Consider the following 19,857-nt stretch of genomic DNA (forward strand, 5'->3'; position numbering starts at 1 on the left):
GATCGAAGCATTTCGATTACTAAGGGCGTCTGCACTGAGAATGGGATTAAAAATAAACGCACAGAAAACCAAGTATATTGGTTATATAAGGCCAGTGTTAACATACGGGTCAGAAACGTGGTCACTTACACAGAACGACCAAGAATTGCTTAAACGTTTCGAGAGAAAAATTCTAAGGAAAATATATGGAGGAGTCCAAGAACAGGGTTTGTGGCGTAGGCGCTACAACTTTGAGTTATACAGAAATTTTGGGGAACCTGACGTTGTAAAATGTATTAAATTAGCACGCCTTCGATGGATAGGACATGTAATTAGGCGAGATGAAGATGCAACAATCAGAAAAATTTTCGACCGAAGAGGACCAGTGGGAAGACGAGCTAGAGGAAGACCAAAACTTAGATCTCAAGATAACATAGAGGATGATCTAAAATCCATCGGAATTAAAGCATGGAAAAGAGTTGCCAGAGACAGGGGCGAATGGAAGATTGTTCTGAAGAAGGCTTTGGCTCATAACGAGCTGTAATGCCACACTGATGATGATGACATGATATAAATAATTAATGATTCAAATGAGGTAGAAAAACTATATTTAATCTACAAAGTTATTTAGAAAAAAATAAGTCTAGGTTACTTCATGTTACAATTTTATTTTAGGAGCATTGTCTGTCGGTACAGAATAAACAGACCCAAGACACGACAGTATTCATGAAGCCAAAATCCGCAGACCTTCTGTTTCTGCAACGTGTTTCACAAATAATGATACTACTATTGAAGTATTTCCACCTAAAAAAAAGAAACCTATTAAAATTAGTCCTCTTGAAAACGTCATCATCTTGAGACGTCATTTTCACGAATGGTCATTTTCAGGTTACGAGCGAACCAGTAACATCTCCAGAAGATGCCAACCCCTAGTGTTGGCGAAACGTCGAGAACTAATCTCAGAAGAAAACGGCCTAACAGCTGGAACAAACAGTTTAACAAGTTAGACGATGGCCGTGAAAGCCTAACTCAGTATCTCTCACTCCTGTTTGAAACCCCCGATCACCTACATATCTTATAAATATTTTCATTTTATCGAAGTTACATATATTTTTCACTCAAAAAGATATTTGAACGCCACTTAACATTTTTTTCATTAAATCGATATAATACTTTAAAGTCACGATCACACGTACTTCTTCTTGGTTTATAATATTTTTTTGAATGCAAATTAAACATGAACTGAGCCATAGCTTTGCCACGATGAAACTGAAGTCTGGTAACTGTTAGACTAAAAATTTATGGAGTAAATCTCATCCTGAAGAGCATAAAGATATTTTTATTCATACCAAAAATGATAACATGCCTACAACAAACTGTACATAAGAGTACATACTCAAGCCGGGTGGGTATCTACGTCTGTTTTATTCATAAAACCACGTTTTATACCACGTGGAGTACTTACTACAAAATTTGGAGTATAAATTAAATTCTCATTTTTATTCATAATCCCCATTATTTAAATTTTAAAAATACAGAAAATCTGATATGAAGCTTCGCGCTAGTTTTCTGTACCATATTTTTTTTATTCCTAATGCATACATGTACCTACCAGGTTTGGTAGAAAAAGAATTTGTTAACACGAGAAATAAATCACTTTACAGTTAAACAGTACCTAGGTAAGTTTATTTACTAAGACCAATGAGAATTATAGTTTTAAAAAATTACTTTAAATATTCAAAATACTCACAAAAGTTATTAAAAAGACCTTGGCAACTAGAAAAGAACAAAATTAGTAAATATAATTACACAAAAAAGTATATTGTCTGAAAGCTTGATCACGTTTCATTTTCTTCCAGCAACTCGGCCATTAACCTTGGTAGATTTATAAATATGTACATATAAAATGTATCAAAGGAAATTGTCAGCATTAAACAATACTTATTATTATTTATAATGCTGACTATTTCTTTAACATTATATAAATTACACAATATTTAAAATAGTGCACTCTTTTTTTATTCTACTTTTTTTAACACAAAACAAAGATAATAAGCATTTTATTATTATGACCGTAAACGAACTAAACAAAAGTAATATCTGACATAAAACCGAAAATAAAACCGAATTTATACTCGTATACACACAACACCCTAAGCCAATCAAAACAAAAATAAATAATTATTCAATTGATAGTGCGCATGCATAATATTCATCCATCGTCACCTTCAACCAGTTCAACCACCAACCCAACGAGACTTATCGCTTCGGCATTTGTCGGATTGTCGGTTGTGAGCCACAGACGAGTACGAGGAAACGAGAAAAACAAAGTTTCACTAGCAACGGAATGTAAACAAAACAGCGAGGTCGGAAGTTTGTGCAATAAAAAAGTTAGTTTTGGCGCGATATTAAATTTAGTTAAAATGGACTTAAAAGATTTGTGCAGATTGTGTTTATCTCGGGACAAACAATTAATGTGGGTGTTTGACGATAAGTTGGAATGCACTAAATATGTGAAGAAGTTAATTCTTAAAACTGTTGGTGTAGAGGTAAGAATGTTTGATTTCTAAGGTTATGTCAAAAGTCAAGGAAACATTGAGACTTGTTAAAATAAGGTTTTTTTCAAATAATGGATTGGAGAATGGCATATTATTATATTCGAGTATTATTTAAAAATCCGTATGAAACTGTTACAAAGGATTCAACTTTTGTAAATGAATAAATATTATTTTAACGAACTTGTCAATGTGGTCAGTTTTTTAGTCTATTATCGTTTTTAGTGGTTTTGCTTTTAATTTTTATTACCTATAGAGTTTTATTTAAGGTTTATAATTATTGTTACTAATTGTAATGAAAGATCCTTCTTAACTTATTGGAACTTATCGGACTTTTTCACTCGTTTAAGTTGGACTATAATATTGATAATAATATCGGGTTAATCTTTCGTCTATATTCTTTGATAATAAATAATAGTATGTCGAAAATTTCGTTTATACACACTCAAAACTACTGTTTATGACCGCAAATGGAATGAAAAAAGGCCCTATGACAACGAGAAGTAAGAGGAGAATCTTCATTGTTGGGTTCTTTTGCTTTATGTGAGCAGGTAGATTTTGGATAATTGGATTGTATAGTTTAAAAATTGTAAAAAAACGTTTAAAAATTTGGTCTATCTACACTCAAAATATTAGTAAACATCTCATCAGGTTTTTTTTTATGTAATTTAATTTACTAGTCATTAGGTACCTACCTTAGTAGTTTTTAGTTGTATCAAGTTGTATTCTCACAACATTAAGCCTGTAGGTTTTTTGAAATTGAAGTATGTTTTTATCTTTTGTTAAATTTCAGTAAGTTCTGAGTGTTAAATTAGAAACGCATTTGACTGAATTATAATACAGTTTATTTCTAATAAGAATTGATGGCATTATTATATCAATATTAGTAGTAAAATTAATTATCTGATTACTGTAGAATGCTTATTTACCGGCTTAAATTTTTTCTATTTTGAAATAATTATTTTTCATAGCTTTGGTAAAAGTATTTGGTACTAGTGTAGTAAACAATGATGTCTACGGAGTGATGTCAATGAAACAATGATGTCTACGGAGAAGAAATTTATATCAATGAATTCTTCTTCACTTACTGATGATTGTACAATGATTTTTATTCTCTGTAAAACGTTCATTTTTATATAATTTCCATTTAAAATATGTCTTTTAAAAGCCTCCGCCATTATCCGAAGTATTTATTATTATAGCAAGGATCGTCGAATTAATCTGAAATTGAACAGTGGATTGTGGTTTACTTACTTTACTTTACAATGCATATTCTTCCACGAAAAATTCTAGTTTTTATACAGTTATTTCTTATTGAAAACACTGATATTTTGACATTAATTTTAAACTGCATCATCCTCCATGATAGGTGCTGTCAACGACGCACAAAGTGGAATTTTCCATAAAAGCTGGTCAAAAAATTAACATTTTACATAGCATTTCCAGCCTATTCTTCTGGAAGGCCGACTCTAAAAATTAGCTAGCTTATCTTATATGTGACGTTATTTGGAACCACCCCCACCCCAAATAGACTTAGATTACAAATTTTACAGCACCACTCGTTAAAATAATTTGGCTGCGTGTTTAGTTGTATTGTGAGATTTTACTACACTTTTTTTAACTATTAGCAATTTTTTTATTTTTATATTTCAACTGATTTTTGTGAAAGGGACAGTTGGAACCAGTAAGTACTCAATAGTTGGCAGTAAGTACTCAATATTGAACCATTTTTTAAATTTAAAATTTAGCATTAAGTATCTAGATTCATAAATCGCTTGTACTACTCACAGTATTTTCGTTTTTATTTTATTTTGTGAAAACTCTGAAAACTGTTCATGAAACTGTTTACTCTAATCTTTATTACTAAATAACTCTTAATGCGGTATCGATGAGTAGAGGGTAACTAAACAAAAAACCGTTTATATTGAAAATTATACAAAAAATTGGATTAATTTTGATTAAAGTTCTAGAAGGGTAAGGTTTTAAAAAATGGTTTAATATTTGAAGACTTACCTTCCTCTGGCATATCCATAACTACCCCTTTCACAAAAATCATTATCCATAACCGCCCATTTCACCAAAATCACTTACTTAAATTACAAAAATAAAAAAATACTAAATCTATCGTTTTCATTTTTCTACTAATAACTGTCCTTAAATTTTGATTGTGATGTGTACCTATGCTATTTCGTAGACTGTTTTTAGTGTGTCTAACTACGCCGTATTTTCAGTTCTCCTATAAACAATTTCGTCTGTTTAGTCTAGTTATAAAGTAGGTAGTACTCTGCTGTATAACCAATTTTGTATTATAAGCACAGGCGCACTTTCTTTCTCCACGACTATTAAAAATATTTATATTAACATATAGTTTTCAGTTGTCTGGCCAAAGGGTATTTATAAGGATGCCAGGATTTGAGACATATTAGTTTTGGTGTACAATGGCGGCATATGTTAAGTAATTACTTAGTCTCTTAAATACAGTTTTGTCGCAATAACTCGCATTTGCGGTAATTTATTTTAATTTTGTAAACATATATAAAGAATTTAGGAGTTCTATCAGAACGCTGGTTTCTGTCGCCGTCCGCATCATATCATAACCTCTCCTGATTGTTTAATTTGGGTCGACCAGATATGGTTAAATTTCTTACCTGCTTGAAGGGGTATGGGACGATTGCGCCTTTTACCTGAGGTACGTTCAACCGAGGGCACGATTATGCCGAACTAATCAGATGGTCCCTAATCCCTAGGTATCATTGCGCCACCACACGTGATGACGTAATATCTTAATGCACCGCCGTACCGTAATGCATTAACAGACGAAATAGGTTAGGTCATATAATTAAAAATTGAAATAAAATATAAGAATTTATTCCAAGATTATACACTTACACTTGCGAACTTATATTTACTAAGTATAAAACATTATTTACTATTGTTTGAGATATGTACACCTAATTAATTAGATTAAAGCTCTAAGTAAGTAGCTATAATAATTATCGTGCTGTAAGGATTAAATCCGCTGCCGGCGCAATCGTGCCACTGGATTATTCAGAGTGGATTATAGCAGGTACCATCGGCGCAATTGTCCCCTCCCTATTTGAAGGGTCGTGCCTACCTTTTTGTGCTTCAAGACACATGCCTTGTTGTTAATTATTGAGGACAATTTGCCACCGTTGCAATGGTCAGTTGGACGGATCACGTCAGTGCACCCTGGCAGGGAGAGTACAAACGCTGCGTGAAGAAATTGTGTCCACTTCGATCAGTTAGGTCATCGATGTCGATCAGCTAGATCATCGATGTCAAACGACCCCTTTATTTGATTTTCAGTAGTTTAAGGCGGCGGTATGTTTCGTCTCCTTATATTTTAATTAATTTTATTATTAATTAGTTTTTATATCTGTAATTTTTGACATTCCTTTGGAAAATATCTTCAAAAGATTAAAATATCAGTTTTAATATATACATTTCTGTGGAAGTTCGACAATTGTAATTGTTATTTTTGTGAATGGTTATAAAATTTACCGTCAGGTAAAGTAAATAATAAGCCGTCTATTGTTTGTTAATAGTTTTAAGAAGGTACTTTTGCCGTTTTCAGATGAATATTGTTTGCGCGAGCCTTGGGAATTTACCCAAATTGAAAAGGTAGATTTGTAAATCTAAGACGATGTTTACTACCCCTTCTCTCTCGATATTTTGTTAATCATTTTTGTAAGTTTGAACATTTTTGTATCAATACCAAACCAAACGTGAGCATGTACACATCGCTATGGCAAACAATAAACATTCTATTTAACTATCGTCGTATGTTATTTTAAATATTAACATCAGGTGACCATTCTGAAACACTTTCGGTCGGATGTGGTCTGTGAGGACCAAAATGAAATACCGCCTCCCGAGCAACAGCATACATTTTATTGCTAATTTCTCATCAACGTGTTTTAAACAAATCATTTACTATATAATGTTTATTACAGAAACAATTTCAAATTTTTTTTAAGTTGTATTAGATAAATTTTAAAAATGTTTACAATTTCAACACATATTTTTTCAAATTTGTGAACAGCGCAGCGACTAAATAATGAAAAAAACAAAAAAAAAAACATTTAAAACTTTAATTAGAAACAAAGTACTACAAAAACATATATATATATATATATATATATATATATATATATATATATATATATATATATATATATATATATATAAACTAAAAAATTAAATTGTGGACACAAACTACAGTGGTCAAACTTTGGTGGTCAAATTTTCTAAGCAATCTTTGCAGCATGCCATTATGTGGTCCATACATAGCCAGGATTTGCAAATTTTGAAAAAAATCGAGTTTTGCGTCTTTTGCAATATTTACAATTTCCTCTCTTACCTGGCTGGGGCTCTGGTACAACGTCGACCTCAATGCCTGAGAGTCAAGGCCGAAGCACGCACAGCTTTGTCAAATGCGTGTCAACTGCTCTCCGTCGTATACTCTCCTGTACCAATTCCATACCTAGGTTTTTTTGGAATAATCTTCGCGTTTTGGAAAATTCTCCATCTGGGTTGTTGCCTTTGTAAATTACAAATGCATTAAGTGCTGCGAGATTAAGGAGATTATAAACTACTACCATTGCCCAACGTTTCGTATTTCTGGAAACATTATATGATGTGATCATTCTGTCTACCACATCTATTCCACTCTTTGTGGAATTGTAAACAGTAATTATTTCTGGTTTTTTCTGATCACCAGTATCTTCATCAATCCGATCATCTCTGTGCATAGTGGAAACAGCAATCACATTTTTTCCTTTCTTCGGTATGCGGCAGTCATATCGTTGCTAAATGCAAAAACTGAAGAATATACCTGCCTATTTTTAATTTGCGTTGTTTCTGGCCAAGTGAAACAAGATTGCAAGAAAAATACAACTAAGAAGTGCAAATATTGTTACACATTTGATCGGGTGGGGTCTGTCAGGACAAACAGCCATGCAGCAGCTATTTAGAAATTTCAAAAACAGTTTTGTATAAAAAAAATGAATTGTATTTAGTTTCTGGGAAGGTACTGAAAAGGTAGAAATTTAAAAAAATAAAATGAGAGAATTATCCAAAATTTTTCTTTTGTCGTAGACTCACAGACCACACCCGATGGACGGAGGGTTAATAAAGTAATAATTTTGCAATTATATCTTACGGCAAAGTAGTCGTGATTCAACACAGGCACCACTTAGCAGAAACCCAGTATGACTGCCAATATGGGCGACAAGTAGACGCTGGGCCTTACCTGACGGTGCTCGCAATCCTGTCGATAAACCTTCAACAAAGTCTTATAGTGCATTTGTTACTGTTGTGTCTTGTCGACTGTATGTCCGGCTCGCGGAAATAAGAATACAGCCGGGGCGATTTTCCCTGCCTGTCGTAAGAGGCGACGATTGGGAAGGAACGAAGAGGTGAGAGCCATCGTTTGAGGTGTCGGGTTTGTAGAAACGCACGCAGGGCGCTTCGGCGTTACGGTCACCGGTCTACACTCCTAGTATCCGAGACGAGCCTCTCGTGGGACCACTCTACTGTCATTCCACAAAACTAAGGTGAGGTTGAACGTGTCGCGTCCCAGATACACCCTTTCCCTATTAAGGGCGTGGGGTTACGGCACGTACCCACCTGGGAGACTTAAAGAGTGGTAGAGGAGTGCTTCCAGCGGCGACCTGTCAAACATGCGAGGTCGAGCCTCGACCTGCGTTCACCTTTTCGCTCCACTGATAACGGACGGGTGTGCGTACCGCAACACAGGTACTACGGGGAGAGTGGAGCCCCGTGTTACTTTATGTAACACGCTACCCTCAAATGGTGTTGGACTCGTAGGGGCAAGTGGATAGCTAACGGACGTATGCCGAAAGGTCAGGTAGACCACAGTCCAGCTGATGCTTTATCATCAGAGGGTACATGAATTCGTCAATGTATGTCCGGCGTGTACCTAATAAATTAGAATCTGTGAGATAATAATTTTTTCATTTTGCCGTACCATAGACCCGAATTGAGAGTAGATAATTACGTCGCCATATATGGAAATATAAGTCGCCTGATGAAAAATACGGCATATCGTCCTACTTTAACAGAATGGCGGTATTCCACAGCATATGGGATGCAAATTATAGATTCCCTTCCCGACTAATTCCTCAATCTGTCTGCTTTGCAAGTTTTAGAAAGCACAGTGGTAAAAATTTGAATTTAGTTTCGCCAAGTACGAAATCTTAGGATTCCTAGTGTTGTTATTAGATGGCGCTGTAACGCCTGTAAATAATTATTGGCCTATGACGGGAGAGATTTTGTTTCGATTCAGAGGAACTGCATATGTCACTCTGATGGGACCTAATGAGGTTGAAATACGTATAAGCGGCTTGCAGATGCCCTGCATCGAAATTAAATCTAATTAAATTAAGTCTTTCTGTTTTAGTTGTTTACTCGGTTTCAAGTACCAGACACCCCTTGCCGACTATAGATTCCCTTGCCGACTAATTTATCAATCTGTCTGCAAGTTTTAAAAAGCTTGAATTTAGTTTCGCCAAGTAGGAAATCTTAGGCTTCATAGTGTCGTCGTAATTTAAACTAATATTTTGTCTTACTTCACAATAAAAAACTAATTAACAAAATGAGTATGAAAACTATTAGAGGAACACAAATTCAATAGCTGATACTATAACAACAACGATAAACATTGATTCCAATAACATTTTTGCTGACTGATCATTTACCAATGGAATTCCCGCTAAGGGTGCGGGGGAAGCAAAAATATACCCCATTTTTGCTTTTTTTATTCTTTTTATTCGCTATTATCCAGTTAAAATTTCAGAGTAATCTGAGCAAACTTGATGGAATTATAAGCATTTAGCGGTGAGTGAGTTGAGTGAGTGAGGTGAGTGAGTGATTAGGGTGATTGAGTGAGGTGAGTGAGCTTGATGAATGAGTGGGAGAAGTGAATAAGCTAAGTGAGCACTAACATAGAAATTGGAATAGGTGCAGTGTAAAGTTCTAATAAATATACACTCGCGGCAGATAACAATCGGATTAACAGAGCGTATAAAATGGCTGCAGATGCAATAAAAAAAGTAGAGGTCATCGAAAACAGGAGCAAAAAGATGCTCTAGATGTTTTAGCAGGAAGCACGTCGCTATATGGGCCTGGAATAGACGATACTGTGTAAGTATCGAAAAAAATAAGCTTTTTTTTAAACGCGTTTTTCTCGGAATAATTTTTTTCAAGTTGGTATTCACTGTATCTCAAAAACTACTTGATCGATCCTTCTCAAATTTTGCACACTTCTTTTATAGATAAATTACTAGGTCGCAACGTCGAGATATTTTCCATTTTATTTTGTAACATCAAATTAGTAAGATTTTAACAAAAAATTTTAGAAAATTCAATAAGTTTGTTTTTTTACTTCGAAAATTTGAAAAATCGATCAAATGAACAATACCTCAACGATTCGACATAGGAAAAATCATAAAGTAACTATAAAAATAAACTTATAAATTTATAAATTAATAATTATAAATTTTTTTGGTATGTTGTCGACAGATGATCCGGTTATAAGTTTGAACGAACACCGCAAAGTAACTTTTTTCAACTTTTCTTTCGTAATCAACAAAACTGTAATATGCTGACAAGTATGTGGATAACAGTTTTTAGATAACATGAATAATTTTTCAATGATATGTGTGGATTTAAGAAATTGATTCCGGTAAAAGCTTTATTACATAACGATAGAATTAATTTCTAATATAATAATTAAATTGTAATAAAAATAATTAAATTAAAAAAAATAATGAAATAACCACGCCGCTGGAATTGTATAATATCCCAACAGTTGGTAGTTTTAAAATCGGTTCTTAACAATGATCGCCCTCCTTATTTTCTTGTCAGATTATAGCTTGTAGGAGAGGTTCTACACTATCAAAATTAGGTGCTAAAGTAACACTTATCGTTCCATTCAACAAAAAGTATTCCTACATTGACATTAAATCGAAAATCATATGATCCACGAGCTTCTTTACCAGACATTTTGTATCTTGCATAGGCCACTTCGCTAATCTATTCTTGTCTTCTCGCAAGTTTCTGCTGGTAAACAAATTATTAAAAAATACACAGTGGTTTGCAGGTTTAGAAATGCAATCTAACATATTACGTACTACTCTTGATCCCAAGATCAAATATTCGTGGTCATTTTAAGCGATTGTTTTGCCAGTATAAAGGTCAAAGGCCAAATGAAATAAGTTTTCTACGTTTAAATCGGTTCAAAAAGTTATGTCCATATTATTTCACAATCATTTTATTTACTTATACATATTACAAAATACTATTCGTTAAACTATTAGTTACTGTGGAATTATTTTTCCTAAATATGATAAATTTTAAACCATTTTATGCAAATCGCAATAAACAAATATGAAATTAAAAAAAATACAGCGACGCACTGCACATTTTGATAACGCTAAGTATCAGTGTCTTATTTATAGATCAGTAAAATATAAATTATAATGATGATTCATTAATTTATATTTCCGATATTCATGAATATAGTTTATAACAAACATTAATCAACAAGAATAATCCAGTAAATGATAACAAAGGGTCGATATGAAACTTTTATTATTAAATATGTAAATCTAAACAAAGTCACCAAATTCGTCCTTATAATTGTTTATATAGGAAATATAACACAACAAAAATTATAATTCAGCGTACTGCAGCCTAAAATATATATGGAAAAGTGTTCTTAAAATTTAAACAAATTTTAAGGGTTGAAAAGAAATAACATTTTCGGTGATCTATATATAGGACGCTGGCTTATAATGGGTTCCATGTATATTGCAACACGGAATGTGATTAAAAAATCTTTCAGAATTTTGAAATCACGATTTCGTGATTTGTACAAGCACAGGGTTTTACATTACATTCCTGTTAAAACTACAAATATTATATATTCCTGTATTGCATTGCACAACATGGTAATGAAAGAACAGCTTCTTCCTTAAGATCATGAAGAAGATGCACAACATCCTGTGGTTCCAATTGAAATGATTCCAAATGAGGTAAATAGAAACAATGGTTGGTTGTTACAAGGTCAGAAAATAGAAAGAAATCTTTACTACTGCAAATTTTTTTTATAAAATTAAAACAAATTGTTACCTAAATAAAAATGTTTAGTTTAAGATTATTTCATAATTATTGTGATATAATTTTATAATCAATATATTTATATGTTAAATGAAAATATTATTAAAATATAAACTTAATATTATAATAAACATAAATCATGTTTGTTGCAATATTAATTATAAAAAGATCAAAACAAAACAAACCAAAAATATATTACAAAGTGGTCCAAAAGTTCTCAAACCCCTTAAAAATACGAAAAAATGTTGTTGCTGCAAACTATGTGTTATAAAATTCATCATCATCATCATCATTTGCCTCTACAACTCGTATGTGAGTCTTGGCCGCGTTTACTATTTCCTTCCATTGTTGTCGGTCCTGAGCAGCTATTTCCCATTGCTGTATTCCCATTTTCCGTAGATCACTAGCAACTGCGTCCTTCCAACTCTTTCTTAGGCGGCCAACTGACCTTCTGCCATCGGGCCTTTCCCAGAATGTAGCGTTGAGGAATCTTTCGTCACTCGATTTTAGTACGTGGTCCGCCCATCTTATTCGGTTTGCTTTAATGTAGCGTACTACGTTTTTATCTCCATATACTTTCTGGAGTGCATCACTGTGTCTTCTTCTCAATTCTCCTGTTGTCTCTTCTCTGCAAGGCCCATAGATAGTCCACAATATCTTTCTTTCCAGTACCAGAAATTTTGTCGTTTCCCGCTTGTTCAGAGTCACATGTCTCGCTTCTATACGTTATTGTGGGACGGATTATTGTCTTGTACACTCTTATTTTTGATTTAAGTACGGTCATTAATGAGTAATATGCCCTGTTTCCTGAAATGATCCTGGCTGCCACGTCCTTTTCCTATTTATTTTCAGATATTATGATCGCTCGCAGGTACTTGAATTTTTTGATGACTTGAAAGTTGTATTCATTGATTGTTACGTTTTGTCTAACCCTTGGTCTTGGGTTCTTCGTAATCACCATGTACTTGGTCTTGTCCTCGTTGACCTTCAGGCCAACTTCCTTGGCTACGTTTTCGAATAGGGTGAAAACTTCTTTTGCATCTCTGGTGGATTGTGCAATTGTGTCCACGTCATCCGCAAAAGCCAATAGTATTTTTGATTCTTGGGCGGCAAATCCGTTTGTCAGTTGTGGTTGAGCTTTCCTTACCGCATGTTCCAGTGCAAACTTAAATAGCAGGGGAGCGAGAAGATCTCCTTGTCAAAGCCCGGTGTCAATGAGGAATTCCTCCGACGTGGTTCTACCTTTTCTGATCCGTGCGGAAGCGTTCTCTGTGCTCACCTGTTCTAATCATACCAGCTTTCCAGGTACTCCCATTTCTACCATGGTCTCCCACAATGCTTCTCTGCTAACGGAATCGTAAGCTTGTTTAAAGTCCAAGAAGATTTGGTGTACATCGCGGTTGAATTCCCAGTTTTTTCCCAACACCTGGCGTAGGACGAATATCTGGTCTATGGTCGACCTTCTTGGTCTGAATCCGCTTTGGTAGTCGCCTATTATTTCCTCTGCGTTTGGAGTTAGCCTTCTAGACAGTATTATGGATATAATTTTGTATGTTGTATCGATTAACGATATTCCTCTATAATTCCGACATATTTGTTTGTCTCCCTTCTTGTAGATAAGTACTATATAGCTTTAATGCCAGTGTTTCGGTATTTCTTCTCGTTCCCAGACTTCTCTTATAAGATGATATATCTCAAGGTGGAGCTTTTCTCCCCCTTTTTTTAGTAGTTCTGCCTATATGCCGTCTGGGCCTGGGGCTTTATGGTTTTTTACGGACGAAATTGCGGACTTTACTTCAGCTAGTGTGGGCCCTGGTATTTCAGGTTCGGCTAACTGGTACTGTCTTTTTTGCCCTGTCGTTATGGGTTTTTCTGTATTTAGGAGTTGCTCAAAATGCTTTCTCCATTGGCGTGCTTCGGTGCAAAAAAAATGTAGATCTGGGTGAATATTTGCCCATCTGAGATAAAAAATTGTTATATGTATAGTTGGTTCTGTGAAGAGGAACATAAGGTTTGGTTTAATCGTGTTCTACGGAGATATACATGCACACCCACCTGCTCAAGCAGCTGAGGATCCAATACTGTAGAATTAATTATGCCATAAAGCATCTTTAATTAATCATCGGTCATACAATAAGAAAATATCAAGTTGGGTTTCAATTTGATTATAATTTACTTTTAATTCGAAAGGTATACCCTGTTTATATGCTACATATTTCAAGAACTTGTATCGAACTCTCTGGATTTTTGATATGTAAATATTGTAAGATGGAGACCATATACAAGAACAAAACTGTAGATGAGGTCTAACTAAAAAACAATATTGTAATTTAATCGCTTTAATATTCTGAAAGTCTCTAGTGCATCTTTTTATAAAGCCAAGCATTTGTAAAGCCTTGAAAATTATTGACATATCGTCCCTACCATTTCCAACTATCGAATGTGAAAAATCGGGTTTTTCAGATTCGATACCTTGTCTTTGCATTAGACGTGATTCACCTTGTAGCAAAATATCGAAATTGTAGTCTGATAAGGAACGCGGGAAATATCTTGATTAAACTATCGAATATGAACATTTTGTCATTTTGTTTTGGTCAAAATATCGAATATACTGCAAAATGATGAAAATGGAATATTCCATACTTTTGTTTTGTGAAAATATAACTAAAGGCATATTTGTAGGACACAAACTGACGAATGTGTCACATTTATGAAATTTCACAAGCCGAAAAAAGACCTTTACAAAGTTTGTGTCACTTATGATTGTAGTTCAGATGACGAAAAGGTTTTAAACCGCGAAGACCATCACAATCACCTCGAAAGAAAAGATGCAGCGAGAAAAAAAGGGATGAAGATAAACAGTCGACTTTGGAGAATAGGAAAATATAAGCATTTAATTTCGATCTGCAATCTGTTTTGTTAACGACTAAAGGAGCTGCAGGACCTTATTTATGCGAGAAAACTTGTCATTTATAATTTGAACATTTATAATTTAGGAGACGGGAGCGTCCAGTGTTTCATCAGGGATGAAACCGTGGTTAAACGCGGTAGTACTGAAATTGCTACATGTATATTTAAATACATCATGTCTTACTCTGATATTGAACATGTCAAAATGATGTGCGACAATTGCGGTGGACAACAGAAAAACTTTGCTTTTTCTGTCATGTGTCAATATGTTGATAATTATCACCCAAATTTAAAAAAAAAATTGACCATGTGTTTTTTATACAGGGTCACTCAGAAATGGAATTCGATTCTGTCCATTCAAAAATTGAATTCAAGTCAAAAAATTCTCCTGTATACACCCTTGAAGGATGGGCACAAATCATAAGACTTGCACGCACTAAGCCATGACCGTTTGAAGTGGCATACCTACTTCATGACGACTTCTTAGATTTTAACCAAAGAAAGGTAACATTTGCACTAGAAAATAAAATAAAACCAAAGAACAAGCAAAAACAACATGAACAAGAAAATGAAGTAAAAGATGAACAGCAAGCAAGTAAAGAAAATACTAATTTTAAATATAGTGGTGGTATATTAGTTTTAAATATAGTACCAGTATCGGAAAAATGAAAATAACAATTTTTTCATGAAGACTAGCATTGGCGGAAACTTTTTATCTCTTGAAACCAAACAAAATAGTATAAACCCCATTAAAGCATACGAAGAAAGGCTCCCAATCACGGATGCGAAGGAAAAAACCTCTTGTCACTATGTGAACAAAACTTAATACTTAGGTCATACCACCAATATTACCAATCTTTACCAACATCTAGTACTGCCAGAGATTGTCCTCCAGAACCTGAGGCACATGAAGACAGTGATAACGTTTAATTCAAAATTTAAGCTTTTAATTTACCATTATTTTACAACAATTGAGGGTGAGGGTCATGACTGAGTACTTGAGTTATTTACAGGATGTGGTTCCATCATTAGTGTATTGTGATTATTTTAATTTTTATGTTTTTTACGTTTCTAATTACATTAATTTTCTAGTAATTCATACTGTCATAAAAATACTTTTAATAATTTCTTTAAACATAATTTTCCCATTTTATCCTACAACTTCAATTTTGAATTAAATGATTTGTAATAAACATTAAGAACATTAAAGTTATTTTAATTTTCCTCCTTTTTAATTAAGAATATGAATGTGTTAAAATTAGACCAATATGAACTGTCGAAAATGCCACATCCGCAATTTTGAAACATTGGACCAAAACAAATCGCTGATTAACACAAAAAGCAAAGTGACGAATGTGATTTTTTGGAAAGACAAAAACGGTAACCAGTTTAATTTTTTTATCAATCTAACAAGGATTAAACATTAAATATAAAAAACATACAAATTTTTTCATTTGTCAAGGCGCTGATTTAGGATTCTCTAAAAAAGAGTTATCTTCTTCTCATGAAAAGTACTACTTTTCACATTCGATAGTTGGAAATGGTAGGGACGCTATGTAATGTACCTATCACCCTGTATAGTTGTTATTAGTGAAATATTTCCAAATTATCACTAAAACTATATTTTTCACCAATAATCTAAAATAAATGTACAAAGTATTCTTCCTATACAAAATATTTTGTTAATAATAATCAAAAACTAATATTAGCTAATTGATATAGTTGACCTTATTGAATTTTCCCAGACGATTTCTAATTACTTTAGCATAGTATAAAAAGAACAAAACTCACAATCATAAATCATATTCAGACTACCAGTTGAGTAAGTTGTTTCTATATATACTATGTATATTCTCTATTTTGTACTCGTTTATCCTTACTGTGTATGTAGTGTTGTTTATCAGCTTTCTATATTTTTCGACAAGTATTTATATTTGTATCAATAAATATTAGAAGAAGGTTAAGTGTTTTGACAAAGAATCCCATTATACATATGATGCAATCCAAATAAAAGTTTAGAGTCTAAATTAATTCCCAGATCACGAATTTCGGTCACTCAGTCAACAAGAATGTATATTTCCTTGTATTATGGTTACCTGTATATTATAATTATATTCCATTGGGTTTCTCGATCGTCCAAAAGAAACAGCGTGGAATTTGGATGCGTTCGGGGCCATGGCATTCAATACACACCACTCACTCAACCGATCAAGATCGTGTTGAAGATTAATACAATCTTTTGAATATGTTAAATGACAGGGGCTGCAAACCAGAACCCTGGGGTACTCCTGAATGATCCTTAATCTCACTGGAAACAAAATCTCTGATACGTACCATCTGAAATCGGTCAATCAAATATGTTCTCAGAAATCCAAGAAGTGAACCATTTACAGTCATTTTTTTTAAGTTTTAATATTAAAATATTATGATTGACCCGATCAAAGGCCTTGGAGATATCAGTGTATAGTGTATGTACCTTACAGCCCTCTCTAAGGTCTTCCTCATGAAGTCCACAAACACTAGTATATTACATTCGGTTGATCTGCTATTCCGAAATCCAAATTATTGGTCTACTAGCTATTTTTCGAGTGATGCTTTGAGATAGTCACGTACAAAACATTCAACATATCATTGGTATTACACTAATTATACTAAAGGGCCTGTAATTATTCACCAATGAATTATCTCCCGCTTTAAAAATAGGTTTTAAAAAACTATTTTGCCAGCATTCTGGAAATTCACCCTTATTTAAGGATAGATTAAAAATGTGAAAAAGAGGTCTGGATTATAAAACAACAATTCTTGAGAAAGCTGGGAGGCGATTCATCAGAACCAGGACCCTTATTCGCATCCAGTTCTGATAATTGTAAATAAATATCAGATATAGTTATGCTGAAACCAGTCAAGTTAGTACTCGTAAGACCAAGTGAAAGTGAGTCACTGAGTGTGATACATATTTGAGCGGAATAAACCGTAGAAAAATATTCTGCAAAAGATTTACAATATCTGGTTCATGACTGCATTCAAGACCACCATACTTCAACACAGCGGGCAGGGAGGGTTTTCCACTCCGGATTAATAATAATAAAATATTGTAAGGTGTTAAAATGATGATTAATATATTTGTCTAAATTTCGTTATGCTGCTTAAATCATCCTGTATATAGACTTTAATTTTTTATAAATATATCCTAAAATAGCTTACAATGTATTCAATTTGTTTAAAAACCTTATTCAAGAATATCACCAAAATAATATCCTTTTGTAATTCTTTAGAAGTTCTACCGAAGATATACGTAAAATAATCGGTGTGATAATAATATGATCGTTTTTGCTCTGAACAAAAACAACCGTCAAACAATAAACTCATTGATTATGGAAATGAATGAAACGAATTGTCTGCAAATATTGAAAGATAATATATGAAAGAAGCGTTCTACTATTATGAAATATGAAATATCCTACTTGTCGAAAATGAGACCACTCAAAGAAATAATTACTTTGTTATTGGAATATTCCTCCTTTGATTTGTGTGTATCCTATTTCTCTTTTTGGTCATACAAGCATTTAAAAACTGTCGCGCCGTGTAAAAAGCACTGTGTGTGCTTTTTTGTGTTAATGCATGTAGGATATCTTATTATGTATTATAATAATATTCCATCTTATTATTTAAGTTTATTGTACAATTTTATTTATGTGTGCGCCCCTGCATACTACAAGTATAGTCGCCTCGTATTTCGGTGAGACTGTGTAAAAATATATTTATCTGTAATAAAAGCAGGCAATACAAATTAAAATAAAAGTACTTTACCAGGAGTAGTTATTAACTGCGAAATTATCAATGACTGAGATGTATAATAATACAAAGTTTTAATATTCTCTTCGATATTTACATTTAGATGAGCCTGGTAAAATATGTACAGTCGCTCAGATAAAGTTATCATCGATGCATTCTTTGCCTAAGATAACAATATTTGCATGAGCGACCGAAACCATAAAGTAAGTTACCCCAATAAATTTTGTTTCGACCGTCCAGTGGTTTACACTTGGGTAGGTAGTATAATATTTTATATTATTTTAAACTTTATTTTTAAACGAAATATTGTTTATTTGGATGAAACCTGGTATGGTACTCATGATACCGTGAAAAAAAGTTGGACGACTAATAACAAAAAGTGTTCTAATTCAGTACCGCCAAATAAAGGACAGAATTATAATTTTATACTGCGGTGTAGAAAATGGATGCATCGACGATTAATCTAGATTATCATGAGGATATGGAGGGTGGAGGGATTTTTTGTGAATCATGGATTGAAAAATCTCTTCTTCCAGAATTATATATATATATATATATATATATATATATATATATATATATATATATAAACAACACAATTTATTAGGGTTGCAGTCAGAAAATTGGCCGGGATGTTAATGAAACACTCCTATGACTTTTTGTCTAGCTTTCGGAATGGTTTTATTCCTTTTTCAAGACACTGTAATAAGAAAAAAATGTAAATATTTATAAAATATTACAATTCTTCAGTGCAACTTACTAGTCGTTGAGATTATTTATAAAATAGTCGAGCGTCAATTTTAATGCTTTCAGTTATCAATATGATGAAAATGAAGTATAAAAAAAGTTCAACTCAGGAACCATAGATGTAAACGTTTAATGTTTTTTTGAAAAAAAAAAACAGAAGTTAGTTTTTATAAAACTCACAAAGAACGGAAGTACATAAAAATATGTAAAAGAACAGTAAACTTTATAATTTTACTAAAATACTTTTGAAATGTGGCACCCGTGGTGTGATAATAATTCTGCAGCTGAAGAGCCAGTGGAACCCTGTAATCAATTGGAATATTTTTACAAAGCCGTGTAGTAAAATGTAAGCGACATTTTCAATACCTCTCTGATGATACCATCCAAACATATGCTGAAACATGTTTATGAAGGATTGTGTTCTAAATTGTCTAAATCAGAAGCAATTGTAGAAACGTATTTATCAGAGTGTCCAAAGCAATCTGCTACAAGACTATAGGAGAAACATCTTCTAGACAGAGGAGAAAGGATTGTGCAAATTCACACAAATAAAACCGCACCTAAAGGAACCTATAATCAGAACAATATACAAAATGGATGCGGCTAATATTTTTTCAACTATTGAAAGCCTTCGAAGTGAACTGGTTCGAAAGGATATTCTCTTATCTTCAGCAACAACACTTCGATTATTTCATAAAGAAAATAATTT

The 19,857-nt window shown here is 33.2% G+C and overlaps 1 protein-coding gene across 1 annotated transcript in view; it reads left to right on the forward strand.

The window, feature by feature from the left end:
* The first annotated feature begins 832 nt into the window (after positions 1–832).
* The window catches only part of LOC140447535 (uncharacterized), a 73,785-nt gene continuing 54,760 nt past the window's right edge, over positions 833–19,857 (forward strand). Inside the window, exon 1 of the mRNA XM_072540238.1 lies at positions 833–2,528. Coding sequence (XP_072396339.1) covers positions 2,181–2,528 — 348 coding nt within the window. The 5' untranslated portion in view covers positions 833–2,180. The remainder of the gene's footprint in view (positions 2,529–19,857) is intronic.

This window comes from Diabrotica undecimpunctata, chromosome 8 (genome assembly GCF_040954645.1).
Source record: "Diabrotica undecimpunctata isolate CICGRU chromosome 8, icDiaUnde3, whole genome shotgun sequence".
Taxonomy (NCBI): domain Eukaryota; kingdom Metazoa; phylum Arthropoda; class Insecta; order Coleoptera; family Chrysomelidae; genus Diabrotica; species Diabrotica undecimpunctata.